This window comes from Apis mellifera, linkage group LG6, assembly GCF_003254395.2.
Source record: "Apis mellifera strain DH4 linkage group LG6, Amel_HAv3.1, whole genome shotgun sequence".
Taxonomy (NCBI): domain Eukaryota; kingdom Metazoa; phylum Arthropoda; class Insecta; order Hymenoptera; family Apidae; genus Apis; species Apis mellifera.
This window is the reverse complement of record NC_037643.1, coordinates 8,414,350-8,431,726: the sequence shown is the minus strand read 5'-3', so window position 1 is coordinate 8,431,726 and position 17,377 is coordinate 8,414,350. Positions and strand designations below refer to the sequence as shown.

The 17,377-nt window shown below is 42.0% G+C and overlaps 1 protein-coding gene across 2 annotated transcripts in view; it reads left to right on the top strand.

Moving 5' to 3' along the window:
- Positions 1-17,377, top strand: part of LOC411175 (protein groucho) — a 58,555-nt gene that overhangs the window by 28,193 nt on the left and 12,985 nt on the right. For both annotated transcript variants that reach the window (XM_394649.6, XM_016912552.2), the window contains exons 4-7: positions 4,396-4,440; positions 6,841-6,978; positions 13,306-13,582; positions 15,626-15,651. In XM_394649.6, the coding sequence (XP_394649.3) occupies positions 4,396-4,440; positions 6,841-6,978; positions 13,306-13,582; positions 15,626-15,651 (486 nt within the window). The remainder of the gene's footprint in view (positions 1-4,395; positions 4,441-6,840; positions 6,979-13,305; positions 13,583-15,625; positions 15,652-17,377) is intronic.

Sequence of the window (17,377 nt, the reverse complement as noted above, 5' to 3'; positions counted from 1 at the left end):
GTCAATATTCGAAATGTTTCGTCTCGTCGGAAGTGAGAAAAGATGGTTGAAAGGTTTCTACAAGGTTTCCTTTTAATAGATCGTATGCTTTGGTCAAGTTTCCTTTCTTTCTAATTTTTTTTTTTTTTCCCCCACATTGTAAACCAATTTATTTCAGTTTGTACTTTAGATAGAAACTTTAGATTTAGAACATTTACATGCAGCCGGAGTTCATGTTGGCAAGTTTACGAGTAAGAAAACAACTATAACGCGTTCCTCTATTAATTCCGTGGTATTATACGTGTACGTGTATAATATAGACAAACCGCATGCCTCTCGCGTTTTTTTTATTCCATCCATTTCCAAGAGATTGTTACGTTTTGTTATTTATGTTTCCTCGTAATTTTCTGCTGCATGTTAAGATCAAGACTATTCGGTAGCAAGTTCGAACTTGTTTCAAATCGTTTCTCTCGGCTAATAAAATTATGTTTTTCCGTCCATCTCGATTAGTTTTAGTACAGTAGATTCTTCCATATAATATTAATCATCGATATAAAGGCGCACGTATCTTACAATACTTTCAATCTTCCTCCAAAAAATTCCTCTCCTTCGTATTCATAAAAATTCACTTCCTTATTCGCTTTCTAACGATATTTTCACTCGTGTCCAGCCTTTAAACGTCACATATATATATATATATATATATACTCGACGAATTACAAGAATATAATACTCGTCTTGTTCGAGATAGGTGTATATTGGCCCTATATACTAATTTATCGTAGTCCCTTGCTCTTGGCCCGATATGGTGTTCCTCCTCGGGTCCTGTTTTTCCCTCGGACACTCGGATAAGAGGGAGTGTCTCCCCTTTCTTGCCTCTGTTGCACGGCCCGTTGTACAGACTTAATTGGCGCGGAGGCGACTAGTTTAAACACGATTAATCAAGCGAACGAGCCAACACGGGCGTGGAGGAAAGAGGGAGAGGGAGAGGGAGAGAGAGAGAACTCCACGGAGATTTATCGACACGAGCCAGCCACGTTTGTTCCTCGGCGAGGTATACCAAGACACGTTCTGCCTCATAATTTCTGTTACCGTGGAATGTAGATTTCGTTGCCCCCGGGACGTTATTATTGCGTGTAACATGCGCTAAACGCATTGTTCCACGCTAACGAATACCGGCTTCTATGAACGTCCTCGTAAATATTTCCAGCCAAGTGTTGGTTTCATCGTCGTCGCGCTGCACGATAACTGTACAGGTATTAGCACCGTGAAATTTCTCTTTTTATCGCCCGTTTCATTTCGTTTCGCCGTAACGGAGAACGTTTTCTGAATTTCGAGGTTTATGTTTGACGGTTTTATAGTCGATGTTATTATATTGACCTCTTTAGTTAAAATTTCCTGTCTAGCGTTTCGAAACGCAAGTGAAAACTGACGCTTTTATCGTTATGTTTTTGCGCCGTCCTTGCGTGTTGCGAGAGAAAAACAAAAAGGGGGAAAAAATGAAATGGACGCGGTGAGCACGTCCACAGTTTCGCTTAAAAGAAAAAAAAAAAAAGAAAAATTAGAAATAAATAATCATTCATAAATTTTTCCATCTATGATAATATATCATAGATTCTCGTGTAATTTTCACGATTTGTTGAACGCTTCATCTCTCGAGGATCGTTCGATTTCCATTTCCGACTTCGATGAAAAAAATCTGTCGATCCGAATCTCACCTCCCTCTTAGACCCTCTCCTCAACAAGATCACTCTCTCTCTCTCTCTCTCTTGCTCACAGAGGAGCGATAATACCGGAGGCAGTGAAGAAAAGAAAGAAAAATAAAAAGAAGGGCCAGGCCTCCGACAAAAGATCGCTTGTTAACTCGCTTAAACGACAGTGTACAGTCTCGGTGGGGTGTCGGTGGTGGCAAGGCGGAGCCACCGACGACAGAGATGGGGAGGAAGAGATTAGAAAGAGAGGAGGACTGGAGGAGGAGAAGATAAGGAAAGAAGGGAGGGGGTCGAATCGGGGGAGAGATCGCGTGCTTTTTTCTCGTTCTCTTTGTCGAGTTCATTAACAAGCGCCACGTTAAGGACGGCTGGTGTACGCCAGGGGTCGAGGCCCGTCACGTTAATTTGTTGTGCAAGCCATAATGAGTCGCGGAAGTTGGTCCAGAGAGCGCGCTACCACTCCAAGGGCTGGGATGGCTGGTGTGCTGATCGTCGTCGCTGCCGGTTCCCGCTGCAGTTGATCTTAACAACCTCTGCCGCTCCTCCTCCTTCTCTCCGCGTGTCCTCTCTTCCTCTCTCTCTCCGCCTCTTCTCAACCCTCTATTACCCGTTCCTTCCTTTCCATCGGTGGCTCGCTTCAACCCCCTTCTCCCTCGGGTGGAATAACTTACTTACGACGCAATTAATTCGCCCGTGTAATTACGAGGCTAATGGCCCGTAAAATTAAGAACCTGTACCTGGCTCTCGAGCGTGTTGTACGCGTTCTGCCACCCCCTTCGTTCCTCCTCCTTCTCTTGTCTCTCCCTTTCTCTCCTGTCTTATTCTAACTAACTCTCTCTCTCTCACACTCCAATTCGCTCCCTCGCGCAAAATCGCATATACACACAACCGGTCCTCCCTCTCTCTGGAGTGTACTCGGCTAGACTCGATTAAGTTTATCGCGATTAACGATAATTAATAACGCGTTACCGCGGAAAGTGCAGAGCCGCAGCATACCGGTGAGGAGAGGAGTGGAGGGAGATGTAGTTCAACGTAGCCGTGCTCGTTCTCGAGATTAATGGTAGCCGGGGATGTTAATGACGCAAGGAGGGAAGAGGAGGAGGCGCGGTGGTGATGAGGGACAGGTGGTGGCCAACCGTGATGCTTCTCTCTCTTCGATCGGGAGGAAGAGGAGAGAAAGAAAAATAGGAGGGAAAAGAAGTAACAACGAAAGGACGAATCTGGCAAATGATGTTAAATTGCCGGCACTGAAGAGACGATGCGGCCACCGTATGGGCACGATGCTAAATGACCGCGCGCCGGTGAGAGAGACTTGGGAGAGTTGACTGTTAAGTAATGACGCTACAAAACGGTCTCTTCGGTAAAATGCTCGTTTACCGTAATTATGACCGCCGCCTCATCGCGGATCCGCTAACGACCGGCGTTGATAGCCGATGAAAGACACCTCGGCATCGCCGATTCTACGAGTTCTTCTTCCCCCTCGATGTGTCGTAACGGAGACTACGCGATATTATTATTTTTTTCGTCGAGCCTTCGTTTCCGAGTTTTAAAGAACGAAACATCGGGGGGGGGAGAAAAAGGGGAGAGGAAGCTCGTGAATTTCTTTCATTCTCTCTTTTTTTTTATCTTCTCGAGACTAAAGGGGAGATCAATTTTTATTATTCAAATTTTTGAATATCCATTGTTCTCGATTCCTGTTTCTAATTGTCTATTGAACTTTTAGTTTTCTTTTTCCTTTTTTTTTTCTTTTTGGCAGTAATTTTGACGATGTAGTAGAAAACTTAACGTTTTGCAATTCTGTGAAAGATTCTTGTATATTCTTTCTTATTTCAGTAATATCACAATTGTGTGTATATAATCGTGGATATTATGTGAAAGTTAATTATTGTCATCGCTTCGAAAAAGTAATTATAAACGAAGAAAATGAGAGAATATTATGCGGACGTTAAAGCGGTTGAATATTTTTTTTTTCTTTCTTTTTTTTTTTTTTCTTTTTTTTTTTTTTTTCTTTTTTTTTTTTTATCTTCCTTCTTTCGTGTTTTGATGCGTTTCTGCAATATTATGAATTTTCCTTTATCATCGGGAAAACATCGGCGGGGACGTTATGCAACCTATTACCGCCTGTTATTTCTACTAAAAGCATCAAAATGACGAAACGACTGTATAATGACATTGTACGTAATGAAAGTGCATATTTTTGAAATAACGGACCCCCGTCTAACACATGACGCTTAATTTACATTAAATCCATCTCGTAACTGTCGGAAATAAATCTTGAAAAACTCTTTTTTTCTTCACTTTATCTCCATTACCTTACCACTTTTCTCCTCAAACCCATTCTCGAGACAGATTTCGAGAGAGATCGTTAGAAAATAATTAATTAATCCTGCAAGATTTAGGTTATTAAATTTTACCATATTTTCAAAATACACGCATTGTGCGCGTATCTAAATTTGGATTATCGTAATTACCAATTTGACATAATCTTATGGACAGAAAAATTCGAAGAGATATAATAATACGTTATCTAAAAAGCTGGAATTTTAAAAAATTAAAACCAAATTTCCTCTAATTTATTCAACTCACTTTTCTTCTCGTTTCCTCTTCCACCCTCATGGTTAAAAAATGTTGCACGACTTTTCCTACTTTCCCTATTTTTATTCATTTACGCCGATCAACTGACTCGCATTTCTCTCTGTTGCAGTACTACGAGATGTCGTACGGGCTGAACGTGGAGATGCACAAACAGGTAAATTTCTGCTCTCTTTTTGCAAACTTTCGTAGCCGCCGTCTCTCTGTCAACGCGCGACAACATTGTCTCGCCACGGGAGATTAACGCGCGAACCGTTCGCGTATTCTTTTTCCTTCTCTGTTTGGCGATAAGCCTTTGCCATCCGTTCGAGGCTCCGCGTCGGTTAACGTCGCGTGTTTGCCCGAGTCATTAAAGAGGGATATAAGTTTGTCCCACGTCGAATAAACATTTGCCTCGCGACGATACCAGTGCACTCGCCATTTTCGATTCGCTTCGTCAATGATCGTTTCAGGAGAGGAGGGGACATTTTCGATTCATCCAACTTGAGTGTTTTTCTTTTTTTTGTATATAAATTTTTTCCATTTGAATATGAAAGCGAATTTTTAACGCTTCGAACGTGATTATAAGCTCGATCGTGATGGGCTGAACGAAGAGGAGAAGGAGAGACTTCTTGGATGAGAAATTTTTAATTGGAGGGAAAATACGTTTTTGTTAATTAAGTAACGAATCGTTTAACTGGATCGAGATTTATTAGAAATATGTGTATATGAAAAATATTTGTGTCGCACAAGAGATTAAGATACAAGGTTTGATAATTAACGAGGCTTACGAGAGATCTATCTATGCAAGCAGATAAATTATTTTTTCCTTTACACTTCTTAATAACCTTAATTTAATTCGTTATCGTTAATATTATCGGCTTATGCGAATTTATCATTTTACTCAAGTTATCGAGTCAAGTTCGAAAGTCTTAAGATACATTGTATCAAAATTCGAGATACGAAATCTGATGATCGAGATTCAAAATAAATAAGACAGATGGATTTAACGATAAAAACTCTTTGGAAAAAGATAACACGTATTTTATTAATCACACAATTATACCTCAATAATGACGATCAATCTTCTAAAAATAGAAACTTTTCTATCCTCGACACGTATTAACAAGATTATACATCATTAATATTACAATATTAATCTTATTAATATTAGAAGTTCGTTCGAAAAAAATTCGTTCCTCGACTTTTGCAAATTTATAAATATAACCAAAAAAAAAAAAAAATCTACAACGCCATTCATCCAACATTTCGCCTTAAGATTGGCCCTTTCCTATGCAAAAAGTGGAGGAGGAGCGGAAATCGCGTCGAGACGCGAACCTTTTACACGCGTCTCGTCGTTAATCATCCACCTTGTCTGGTCGCTTATTTCCGCGGTAGCCTTTTTGCGAGCTTCCCTCGACGAAAATAGAGGCAGGCCCTCTTTCGCGCTCTAGAAATACGAGCGCGAGTTCGACGGGTAATCGCAAGTACGCATTCCGCGCCGGTTGACACGTTCGAGGGGAAAGGGTGGAAGGGAGACGGTTGACGTTGACGGTTTTGAAAATATCGCTTTTCGGAATCGTCGTTGACGCGTCGACGAGAAACGGATTCCGATGGATTCGAATTTTCGTGAACAACACGCGGCGGGGGACGATGCACACTTTCGTCTCTCGACAAATTTATTACGCGCACGCAATGGAATATTGAAAGACGCGAGAATCGAGGAGAGAGACGCGTTGAAGGAATGAAACGAGCGGCACGGGTAATAACAATATAATAATAATAATAATATAATAATAATAATAATATACGTTGGAAATTTTTGACGAATCGTTTCGCTCTTTCTTTTTTCCTTTTTTTCTTTCTTTCTTTTTTTTTTTTTTTTCAGTCGAGGAAAAAACGCTATCGGCGAAACGCATCGTTAATAGAAATAAATGAAATTTATTCGGGACTAAAATTAATAGGAATTAATTTAAATTCAAATAAATAGAAATTAATTACGTACGTAGGAATAAACGATCGGTCACGAAAATATGAAAATACATTCAAATTATAGGCAGCTTTCGAAAGTAGCTTATCGAGTATCAACCAGTCGATATAAAATATCCAGTATTGCTTAACCGCAAGGATTAATGACCCAGCCGACTAAATAAAACTATTCATATAAATCTCGGACGTGATTTTACCTGGGAATTAACCAAGTATTTATCAAACTTTCCACGCGCAACTTCGATACTCGCTCCTTCTAATACTCTTCTCTTCCTTCTTCATTCCAAGTTTCCCAAGAAGTCTCCCCTTCTCCCCTTCGTTCAGCCTGGAAAAAAAAGTTTAAAAAAAGAAGAAATCCTTTCAGGAGCAAATCGAAAAAATTCTCAAAATTTCCCTCCGTTGAATAAAATAAATTGTCCACCATTGGATGATTTAAAAGTGGTCGAATAGACTTGGTTCATCATCGTCAAACATTTTTCTTCCTTCGTGCATTTCGTTACGTTTTCGATCCATTGCGCCAAGTAAAAAAAAGAAACGTTGGAAATTTAGATGTCCATCGTTCATTCAAAACTAACTTTCTGTTGTGCAGGCCGAAATATCGAAGAGACTGAACGCGATCATCGGACAGATCCTGCCCTTTCTGTCTCAGGAGCATCAGCAGCAAGTGGCGACCGCTGTTGATAGGGCGAAACAGGTCACGATGACGGAGCTGAACTCCATAATTGGGGTAAGTGCGCATCATGCCCCGTAATTGACTAATTTTCCGGAGGAACGAGAGCTGGTTGCTCGATTGCTGCGTTACACGTCGGAATATTCGCAACAGGTGCATCGTGAAATTACGCGTCTCCGCCGTGGAAAAGGTTATGGGAATCGTTCGAAACCGCCATTTCTGGAATGTAAAACTATAGAAGAATTTTATCAACGTGGCGCTCGATTTTTTTTTACCTGTAAAATCATCGGGAAAAATCACTTTCCTTTCGCGGGGATGAAGATTTTTTTTCGAATATAATTTGAATAAAATTTTGAATAATATCCTTCGTTATTGCGAAGGAAATTATTCAAAATTTCAATTTTATTCATATTATTCAATTGTTCTAAATAATTGTTATCTCGTCATATTTATACGGATAAATTATTAGAAAATTTTAATTCTAATTAGGATTCTATTCTTTTTCCATTTATTACGCGTGAAATTCCAATCGATCGGTGTTGATCACAAGGGTGAAGCTCCTCTCTTCGAATTACATGCACTTTACCCGAAATGACACATTTTACTTCGTTCAACACACGGTTGATTATATACATTATGTATCTGCAGGATCGTTGGCCCGGTAAAAAAGCGGTATTAAACTGATATAAATTCACCTGTTCGCCGCACATCTTCATCCCAACGACGGAGTTAATAACCTTTAATCTATGCATACGAAATATGGCCATTTCAACCGGACCTCTCCTTTTTTTTTCTTTTTTCCCACCCTTCCTCCACTTATGTGTACTTTCCTCACCTTCGAGGCGAGGTATCGCATGTTCCACACTTAGAATTTCCGTTATACGTTTCGGTGGCTGGGGAGGGGAAGGGGAAGGGGTGTGCGCACGCAAAAACCTAATACAAAATACAGGACACGCGACCGGCCGTTTATTCGGCGAGCAGGTAATTTAAGGTCGTTAAGTCGGGTGAATCATTTTTATGTGTCCATTATCTTGGGGCCAGCTTTTACTTAAAAAAAAAAAAAAGGAAAACTTTTTCTCCTCGACATCAGCATCCCTTCTTTGATCTCGATTTAATTTACATAATAATCTAAAATCGGGCGCGTGTAATGTTACTTATAATCGGTCAGAAAAATCTTTATACACGTTTTTACGTATCGAGTGAATATCGAGTGTAAAGTTGCGTTATTAAATTCAATAACAATTCTGTTTTATTACATATATATATAAAACTTTCTTGATTGTATCGTTTTGAAGAAGCGGATGGAAAAGAGATACATAAAATAACAAGAAGCATGGAAAAACAATATCGAGATCCGTGAAATCAAATTTTGACACGAAGAAATAATAGAACCGAGATAATACATTGATCGAGATGAATTACAAATTGTTCACAATCTTAACTCAGTCAAAAACTTTTTTCTTCTCCTCATAATTTACAAAATTGACGAGAAACGATCTTCTCCGAACGCAGCAATTAATTTTATTATTCGAAAAGCCTATCGTGTTTATCCGACCAATTAAGATTAAGATTACACCACTTGTATCTAAGATTAGTGGTTCTAAAAAAAGAAAATTAAAATTCCCCAAGTACATCCCTTATAAAACACACCGAGTATACGCAAGTATGCAGGAGGAGGGAGTGGCCGCGTCCTTTAATCGCGGGGAGCGACTCGTGTACGACAGACTTCCGGTGGGAAACGTTTTTCTCATACACGGCGGCGCGTACACGATGATAGCGAGCGGGGTCGACGAATGCGAAATTGGCATTCGGCCGCCGCGGCACGTATAATTGAGTTCCGACTCGGTTCTCGCGTGCACGACTAGAATAATTCCGATGGCCTAAACGAATGCACGGCCCTCGTCGCCGTCACCTCCCCTCCTCTCCTCTGGCCACGCTTGAATTATTCTTTCCGCACGCGCGCCGCGTGTTGAAAAGCACGGGAGTCGAAAATTCTGAAACGCGTGGTAATTTATGCGCGATGGCTTGCATTAGACAAATTTGAAAACGGGGGGGATTGTGGTTGTGATTTCTCTTTTTTTTTCTCTTCGTTCCGTGAATTATATCGGATGAAACGAGTTAATTGAACTTTGTCGTTCTGTAGATTCGTCTCGAAATAATCGACAAAGTTGTTTGTTCTACTTGTTTCTCGTGTTACGAATCGGTGGATCGTAAAATTTTTATCATTTACAAGGCAAAAAATTACAACGAATTTGATGTTTGAATATTTCATTTCGGCCTGTTCTGAAATTCGATCGAAAAGAAGAGAAAAAGAATATATATATATATATAAAAAAAAAAAGAAAAATCGGTTCGAATCGTTGGGAACACAAAATCAGTGTTCTGGCCCGTCCTCGATTTAACGAGCGCACATGCCCGACCGCTACAAATCGTCTGATCGAGGTCATGACACAAACCGCAATCTGCAGTTGCGTAATACGCGTCACTGGCATGCGGGGACGTAATCAGCGCGTGCACTGAGCGCCGGCTAGTGGCTAGTACAAGGTGAAGCCGGCAGCGTTTACACGTGCGCATGCACTCCTCGTTCGAAACATACGTTTGGTGCATGCTGATACGTACGAAGGAAGGAAGGAAAGCAGGGGGAGGGGGGCGCGTTTCTCGAGATTCTCCTCGTAGGATTGAAACGAAGAAGAAGGGGGAAACGAAGTGGTGATGGACGAAGAGAGAGAGAGAAACCGCGATATAAATCGAGGAGAGGAAGAAGAAGAAGGGAGAAAGAGAGAGAGGAAAGCGATGAACGCAGTTGGTAGGGCAGGAGGGGTACGTAGATAGTATGGATGAGACGGCAGCAGTAGGGGCTAAAGGCTGAAGGGACGACAGAGGCAAATAGACATAAGCGCCAACCCCCATGAATATGTATTACTCGGTAAACAGGGGTTGAATCAATATTTCGTTTAATAACACTGCACGTTGGAACGCAATTCTCCTCTCTCTCCCTCTCTCTCCATCCTCCCGATTGGGCCTCTCTCTTTCGCCCTATCGCGTCCTATCTGTCCCTTCCTCCTCCTCCTCCTCTTCTTTCCACCACACGCTTTCGTGCACGCACGAAGAGAGAGGGAGATAGCCTCTATCCTCCACCCTAGCCGCCAGACCAAGGGGTGCATTTGTACAGGCGCACAGGATATTCCCTGACACGTATTTAAACGCACAGGTATGGACGAGTCGCACCTCGGGCAACGCGCTATGGTGCCGATCCACCCCTCGGCCCAGCCAACCCCTGCGGCCCACCCTCCCTTTCCGCGTATTATTCACGCCGCGTTAAACCTCGTTTAGGACTATTACGTTTCGTTTGCCGCCGACCTGCTCCTCCTCCTCCTCCTCCGTTGCTTATACCGAATACCGAATTGAATACCGTCGATGGGAGGGGAGGGGCACGATTTTCTCTGTGTATCCGCGTATTTATCGCGGACAAGCTATGCTTTTTTTTTTCCTCTCTTCTTTTTTCGTTATTCTGCATGCAACGAAGGTACGGAATAATTGCTTCGGCGAAAATGCGATTTCCGATGGAAATAACCTTCGATGCGTTTTTCGACCCACCCTTCGCACCGCTTTCAACATCGCCCGATTATTGCTCGTTCGATGACCACGACTACGCTTTTCTCTCTCTCTCTCTTTCTCGCCCGTTTTTCATTCTTTTCCCGTGGAGAAGGGGAGGGAGAGAGTGGCACAAATGGCGTTTTATTCGTGTTTGGCGGGTGACACGGTGTTGTGTCACGATCGTCGATCGATGAGGTGTCGAAATGTAATCGATACGTTTTGTCATGTATGAAGCGGAGGAATGATTATATATACGATGCGGCGCGTAATGGTGATGGTGCGATGCACCAGGCGTTGCTATAGGCGTTTGAGGTAAAAAAAAAAAAAAATGGTAATTTATGCAAATCGTATTCTTGGATCGGGCGAGCGTTATATTACGTGGACAAGTTGTACGGTGATTCAGTGGCTGTGAATCCTCTCCGCCAATACGCGGCAAATGAGCGAGTTAATGAAAACCAGTCGATTATTCGCGACCAACCGCGTCATCGTTACGCTATATTTTTGATAGATTATATATATGTATATATGTATATAATATAAGTAATGTGTAAGTGTATTTCTGTTTTTCGAATTCCCCTTCCCCGAATTAAATTTAGATAAAGCGAGAGGTTATCTTTGAAACCTTTCGATAATATTATTTAGCGATCTTTCTTTCAAAAAATAACGTTCCTTGTTTCTCCTCCTCCTCGTTAAAAATATTGGTTTAAATATTGGTGTCGAGAAACGCGTTTGTGAGATATTTCGTAATTGACTCTTGATTAACATAATTCTAAAACGAGATTGGAAAAATTAGAAAAATTCGATATTTCATTATTTTGTTCTTGCACTTTATTTGTTACAGAGATACTTTTTAATTTTGTAATTCGAGAAACACGATAAATGATGCGCGGTATGAAAGAAGATGCACGAAAATGTACGATGGTTTATTAAAAAAATTGATAGGAAAGATGTGAAACAACGGACGGATTTTCGATAATATTCACATTAATTTCGTTTCCGAGTGTATTTGTCATAAATACAGAATTTGCATTTACGAAAAAATTAAATTTGCTTAATCTATACGATTTTTGTATCAATTCCTATTTCGTGATAATATTTTTCCTCTTACATTTTCACCGAAGAAACAAATATTTTTTTTTTTTTTTTTTTATGATTTGTATATAGCAACACTCGTTGAACTCGTTCAAACTTTCCATCGAATCAAAAATTAATCCATTGTTATTTCGTATTTTCGTAAATACGATCGTATTATTCGTTTGGAAAGAAACTTTTTCAATCTCTGTTCAACTCGCGCAAAATTAATTCATCCTGAAACATGTTTACACACACACATATATATATATTTAAACTAAAAAAAAAAAAAAAAAAAAAAAAAAAGAGAAAAACCAAATTTCTATTCAACCCCATATTTTTACATATTCAAACGTATTAAATATTTTAACATTTCTATCACAGATATTTTTATCCCCCTTCATATTAAAAATACGAGAAGGAAACAAACCTAACCAGCTTATTTATCCAAAAATTCTCCAAAAATCCTATTTCAAAAAGGAAGAAAAGTATCGAGATCGTTCCCCATTTCCCCATCGCCTCGATGAAAACTCGACCGCGAAAAGAGTTCCGTTCCGTTCCCCTCCAAAAAATCGATACGTCCCTGAAAAATGAACGTCGACGAGTAGCGATGGTTCCCCCCTCTCTCCCTCCTCCTCCTTTCAACCATCTCGCGCGATCCCTCCATCGCCCCCTTTTCGTTCGTCGAACGGGCCTCGGCCATAGAGAAAGTATAGTAGGGGTAGGGAAGAGAAGGAGGGAAAAAAAAAAAGTTGTTGCGCGCGTCAAAAGCCCCTCGCCGGAAGTCGAGTGGCCGCAAGGCAAATTGCGAGCTACATCCGTGGAGTAGGTACACGTGCACAGGGCGGCGCAAATACGTCCCCGGGGGGTAAACCGTGGTGCGGGAAGAGGCCGTACACGAGCTGTATACACACGGCAAAGCCGCGACCCCTCGTCTCCCTCCCTCTCTCTCTCTCTTGGCCCATTCAGCGACAGTCCAGGAAAATAACTATCGTACACAATCGGCGCGTAGCCCGAGAGGGGTTATTTCGCATAATCCACCCTCGTCGGCGCGGCCACGACCCCACGTTCCACCGTGTGTTATTTCCCCTCCCCTTTCACCGTCTCTCTCGCTCGCTCTACCGATCCTAAATACCTAAGTGAAATCCACGATAAGCATGATTCGCGCACGTAACGAGTTTACCGGCCTCTGTTATCCCCTCTTGATCTTACCCTGGATTTCTCTCCCCTTGCACAGCCTCTGTCCTGCTTTCGTTGGATTCTATCCTCCGTCTCCTTCGCGCTACTTTGTCCGTCCCTCGCGTCGATTCTCTCTGTTTCTCGTTCGCTTCTTATGGAGTAGCTCTTGGGACCCCTCCGATCGCCGCCACTGGTCGGCCCGCAAGGGCACTCGAGCACGGATTCGTTTTCACCCTTGCTACGTATGACGTCAGGATGGGGATGACATTTCATCCTGATTAGGTGGAAACCGCGCGAGGAAATATATATATAGGAGATAAAGATTGACATAAATTCGAGCTTGCCTTATTATATTATTTTTATTCGAATTTGTTTGTTACGTTCGAAGAATGCAATTTGAACAAAGCTTTGTATATAGCGATCGTAAAAATGATAATTTTGATCGTAATCTGCGTGCAATTGTCGACTCGATAATCAACAACGATTGGATTGGAAGGATAAAAAAAGGTAGAATTACGGTTTTCTCGTGGGTTACAGCAACAGAGACCCGATATATCAAGATTACTGCAACAAATGCATGCTCAACAACTGCCACCGGGGACGGCGCTAGGCGCTCATCCGGGGCTACCCGGACTTCCGGGACTAGGACCAGCTGCTGGACTTCCGGTGCCAACTTCCGCCTCCGCCGCGCTTCTTAGCCTTGGCTTGACGCCGGGGGCCGCCACTGCACCCGGCACAACAGCGGCTCACCCGCTATCGATGTTGAGTAAACCGGAATTGCATCGTCAGCCCGACGATTTAAAGAGCAACGGTGGTGAGTATATTTTGGATTTTTCTTTTTTCTTTTTTTTTTTTTCTGTGCCTTAATTTTCCCACTCCGAAAAAAATCGTAGATTTCGATTAACCGTGAACGATTAATTAATAATCTTATCGTTTCATTTTTAACCCTTTGACCCTTTTAGAAAATAATTTTTCTTTTCTTTTTTTCTTTTCTTTTCTCCTTTTATTTTTATTCGTCACGATATCTGGTTTTGTAGTTTCATTCAGTGAAATTCAAGATCGAGAGCGTTACAACGAGCCTCGTTTATATATTCCTTTAACGAGATATACATTTTTTTTATATAAATGTTGTTATAATATCTCATCGAGACGGAAATCGGGATAATGAAGACAGCGGGACGAGATCTACTCGATATTTGCACAAAGGCTCGTTCATTTTGCTAGAAAAGTCAACAAAGACGATAATAAAGATGATGATATTGTTTGACTGTAGTACGTTACCGCGTTAAAATATGCTTCCGATGAAACGGAATCGTTAAACAAACCACACCGCCTATTTCCAACAAGCGCGAACACCGCACGCGAGTGAATCATACCAACTTTCAACGCACAAACAAGTCGAAGGGTTAATTATGACGTAAAACGGACGCTCTCAGAATCGTGCTCGATCAAAATCAAACACCTGGTCTTCCACGCGAAATTACGCGAAAATTTCTTCATCCCTGATCTCAAGATTCCAAACATCTACGACTCCTTCGAGAATCGATCCTTTTCCTCCTCCTCTTCCATTCAAGAATTAACGCCAGTTAATTCCCACCTTCCACGGCGCATTATCCCTCCCTCTCTCCCCAATTCCAAAAAACCGCAGAAGACCACCGCGTGACACGCCACCCCCTTTCGCCCCGATCGAATTCCTCCTTCCCTCTCCCCCCCACAGGAGAATCGTAAAACCCCGGGATACTCGTTATACGCATACCTTCCGCCCTTTCACACGATTTTAATTGCCACCTCTGCGGGCAGCGCGGCGGGAAAAGAAATTAACGAAATTCCGGCCTTTGGTCACGTTCGAGTGGCGTTGCGATATAACACGCATACACACACATATACGCATACATACACACACACAACGAATCGCGTCTGCGCTCGCGCCAACGCTCGCTTCGAGTTCAACGCTGTGCAAATCGTCCAGACTCGTCGTCGACGAGCGAGCGAGGGGGGAGGAGAGAGGATAGAATTTTTCTCTTTTTGTCACCATCATCCGTTTGATCCCGCTTTTGCCGATATCCTCTCCCTCCCTCCCTCTGGAGAAAAAAGAGAGAGCGCGCCAGTCGATCGGCCGGTCTCGCCATCGAAAGGGATGGATGCGCCACTCTGGACGGGCAGCGAGGGAAGAGGGTGGAATGTGGAGAGAGAGAGGGGAAAAAAAAAAAATATGTAGCCGACGTGACGCGAGCGTGCGGCTCGGCTCGGCTCGGCTCCGCTCGGCTCGCTCGACTGGAAATTTTCAAAGCGCTTTTCGGGTATCCGCTTTCGAGGAAGGGGGACGAGGGAGGGAGGGAGGGAGGGATGAGCGTGTTTGCGTCACCCTGTTAGCGGACACCGGCGGTTTTGAGCGAAAAGCGCATAAATATGCATGAAGATCATTTATACGGGCGCCGCTCGCGCTTCCACGCCACACGCCTGTGCCACACGCGCCCTATACAGTCGCGTGCGCGCATACACACATATGTACATACACACACACGCACACGTAGAACGTTGCAGCCTATCCCTTCGTCCTCCCATCCCCCCCTACTGTCTCTCTTTTATGGGCACGTTATTAACATTTTATCGACGCGCGGTGGCCAGAATTTCGACAGTTTTTTTTTCTTCTTTTCTGTTTCGTTCTCTCTGTCTCTCTTTCTCTGTCCATCGGTTCATCCACCCTTCCATCATTCGCCCGTTAAACATCCTCCCGTCTCGCCTGTCCCGAAGTCATGCATGAAAATGATTTTTTTTTTTCCCCTACCCTCCTACGTTTAGAAACGTTTCGCACGGCTTTTTTGACTGACGACTGTTTGCATTTGTCTCGTTACAGGTCTCAGCTCGACCGAGGAGAGACACGTGAGTAGAAAATATTTCGTTCTATTTTTTTTTTTTTTTTGTTTTTTATTCTCTAGCTCTCTTGCGTTTCATCTTTGCGTCCCATCTCTCTTTCTCTTTCTCATTCCCTTTTTCGCAATTATTATTATTATTATTATTATTATTATTTCTTTTTGTTTTTGAAATAACGCCACAACGAATCAACCGCGGAATTTTTTCCTTTTTTTTTTTTAAGTTACGAAACGAACTGGGGAGGAATTAAAGGATTCGCATTTTTGGAGACACTCGTAGTTTAACAGTTTACCTCCCTTTCTCCCCATTTATGTATGTATGTATGTTTTCATTTTTTGCACCCCCTGTTTTCCCCTCCCTCTCTCTCTCTCTCTCTCTCTCTTCCTCCCCTCCCCCGTTATGCTATATTTAGCTTCCTTCTCGCCGCTTTTAACGAGTAATTTACGGAACGGTTGACACGCTTAGCGACGCAAAAAATCACGCGCAACAATAACGTCGGTCGTTCCGAATTAAATTATTAATGGACGTTGAAGTGGCGGCGACGTGGCGCTCTTTGTTAAAATTTTCGAGCATCGGAGAGATCGGGAGAGCGAGAGGGAGAGGGATGGACACGTGGTCGACGGACAGAGATATCGCACGGGGCGGAGAGAAAGGGACGAGGTCTCGCGCGCGCGGACGGGCGGGCGAGCTTTATTTTTCACGTGTCGTAATTAAGGTTTACTACGCAAATGAAATTATGTCAGCGCCGCTGTTTTATCGCGGATGAAACAATAATATGCGCCGAGATTTACGGGCCCATATTTTCGCCCCGGTAAATATTTCTCCGCTGAAAACGCAGACAAATCATTTATCGAAATGTCGAGTTAACAATCGGATTATCCATCCAACTTCTACCTACCTGATCTATCGCATAAATAAATAAATACGCGAGCGGATGGGGCATATTTTTTACCGCTTATCCGTCCCTCTCTCCCTCCCCCTCCATCCCGTCCCCGTTTCCGCCTGAAATTTTCGAAAGGATTTAATGACGTGGATAAATAAATCCAATTGGAGCGAATCGAACGGAACGGAGAGACAAAAGTCGTCTCTGGTATTTTCACCAGATTAAAATCGCTTCGCGATATCCGCGTTGTTTTTCTTTCTTTCTTTTTTTTTGGATTTATCGTATACGTATGTCGTATATGCACGACGTAGGAGAAGGAAAGAAATTTCCTCGAAAAATACGATGATAAATATGATACGATGAAACGTTACGAAATAGGAGAGAGTGAGAGAGAGAGATCATAAACATGGCGTTTAATAACGTTTAGGTTGTTCGGATATACGAATTATGATAAATCATAGTTTCGAGAAGCTTTAACAAGTTTGAGAAGCTTTGCACGGCCGGCAAATATTGAATTCTTGGCCTGTCTATGCATTATACATTATATTTTAAAATAGTTATATTATGAATAGTGATATTATTGCGCGAATTGTTATTTAATTTAGCCTAGAGAAGAATATGATGAATGAGAATGAACTTGTGCGAGTTTTTTTTTTTTTTTTATTATTATTTAATCTTTGGAATCGAAGTTATTCATATAACGTTATACATTGTATGCATTTAGTATAAAATATCGCGTTTCGATTGCGCGAGGAAAAAAAATAACTATGAATATTTTTAAATATGTATATATATATATATATTTTCGATGTATTTTCGTATTCTTCGTGCATATTGATAGAAAATTATTAT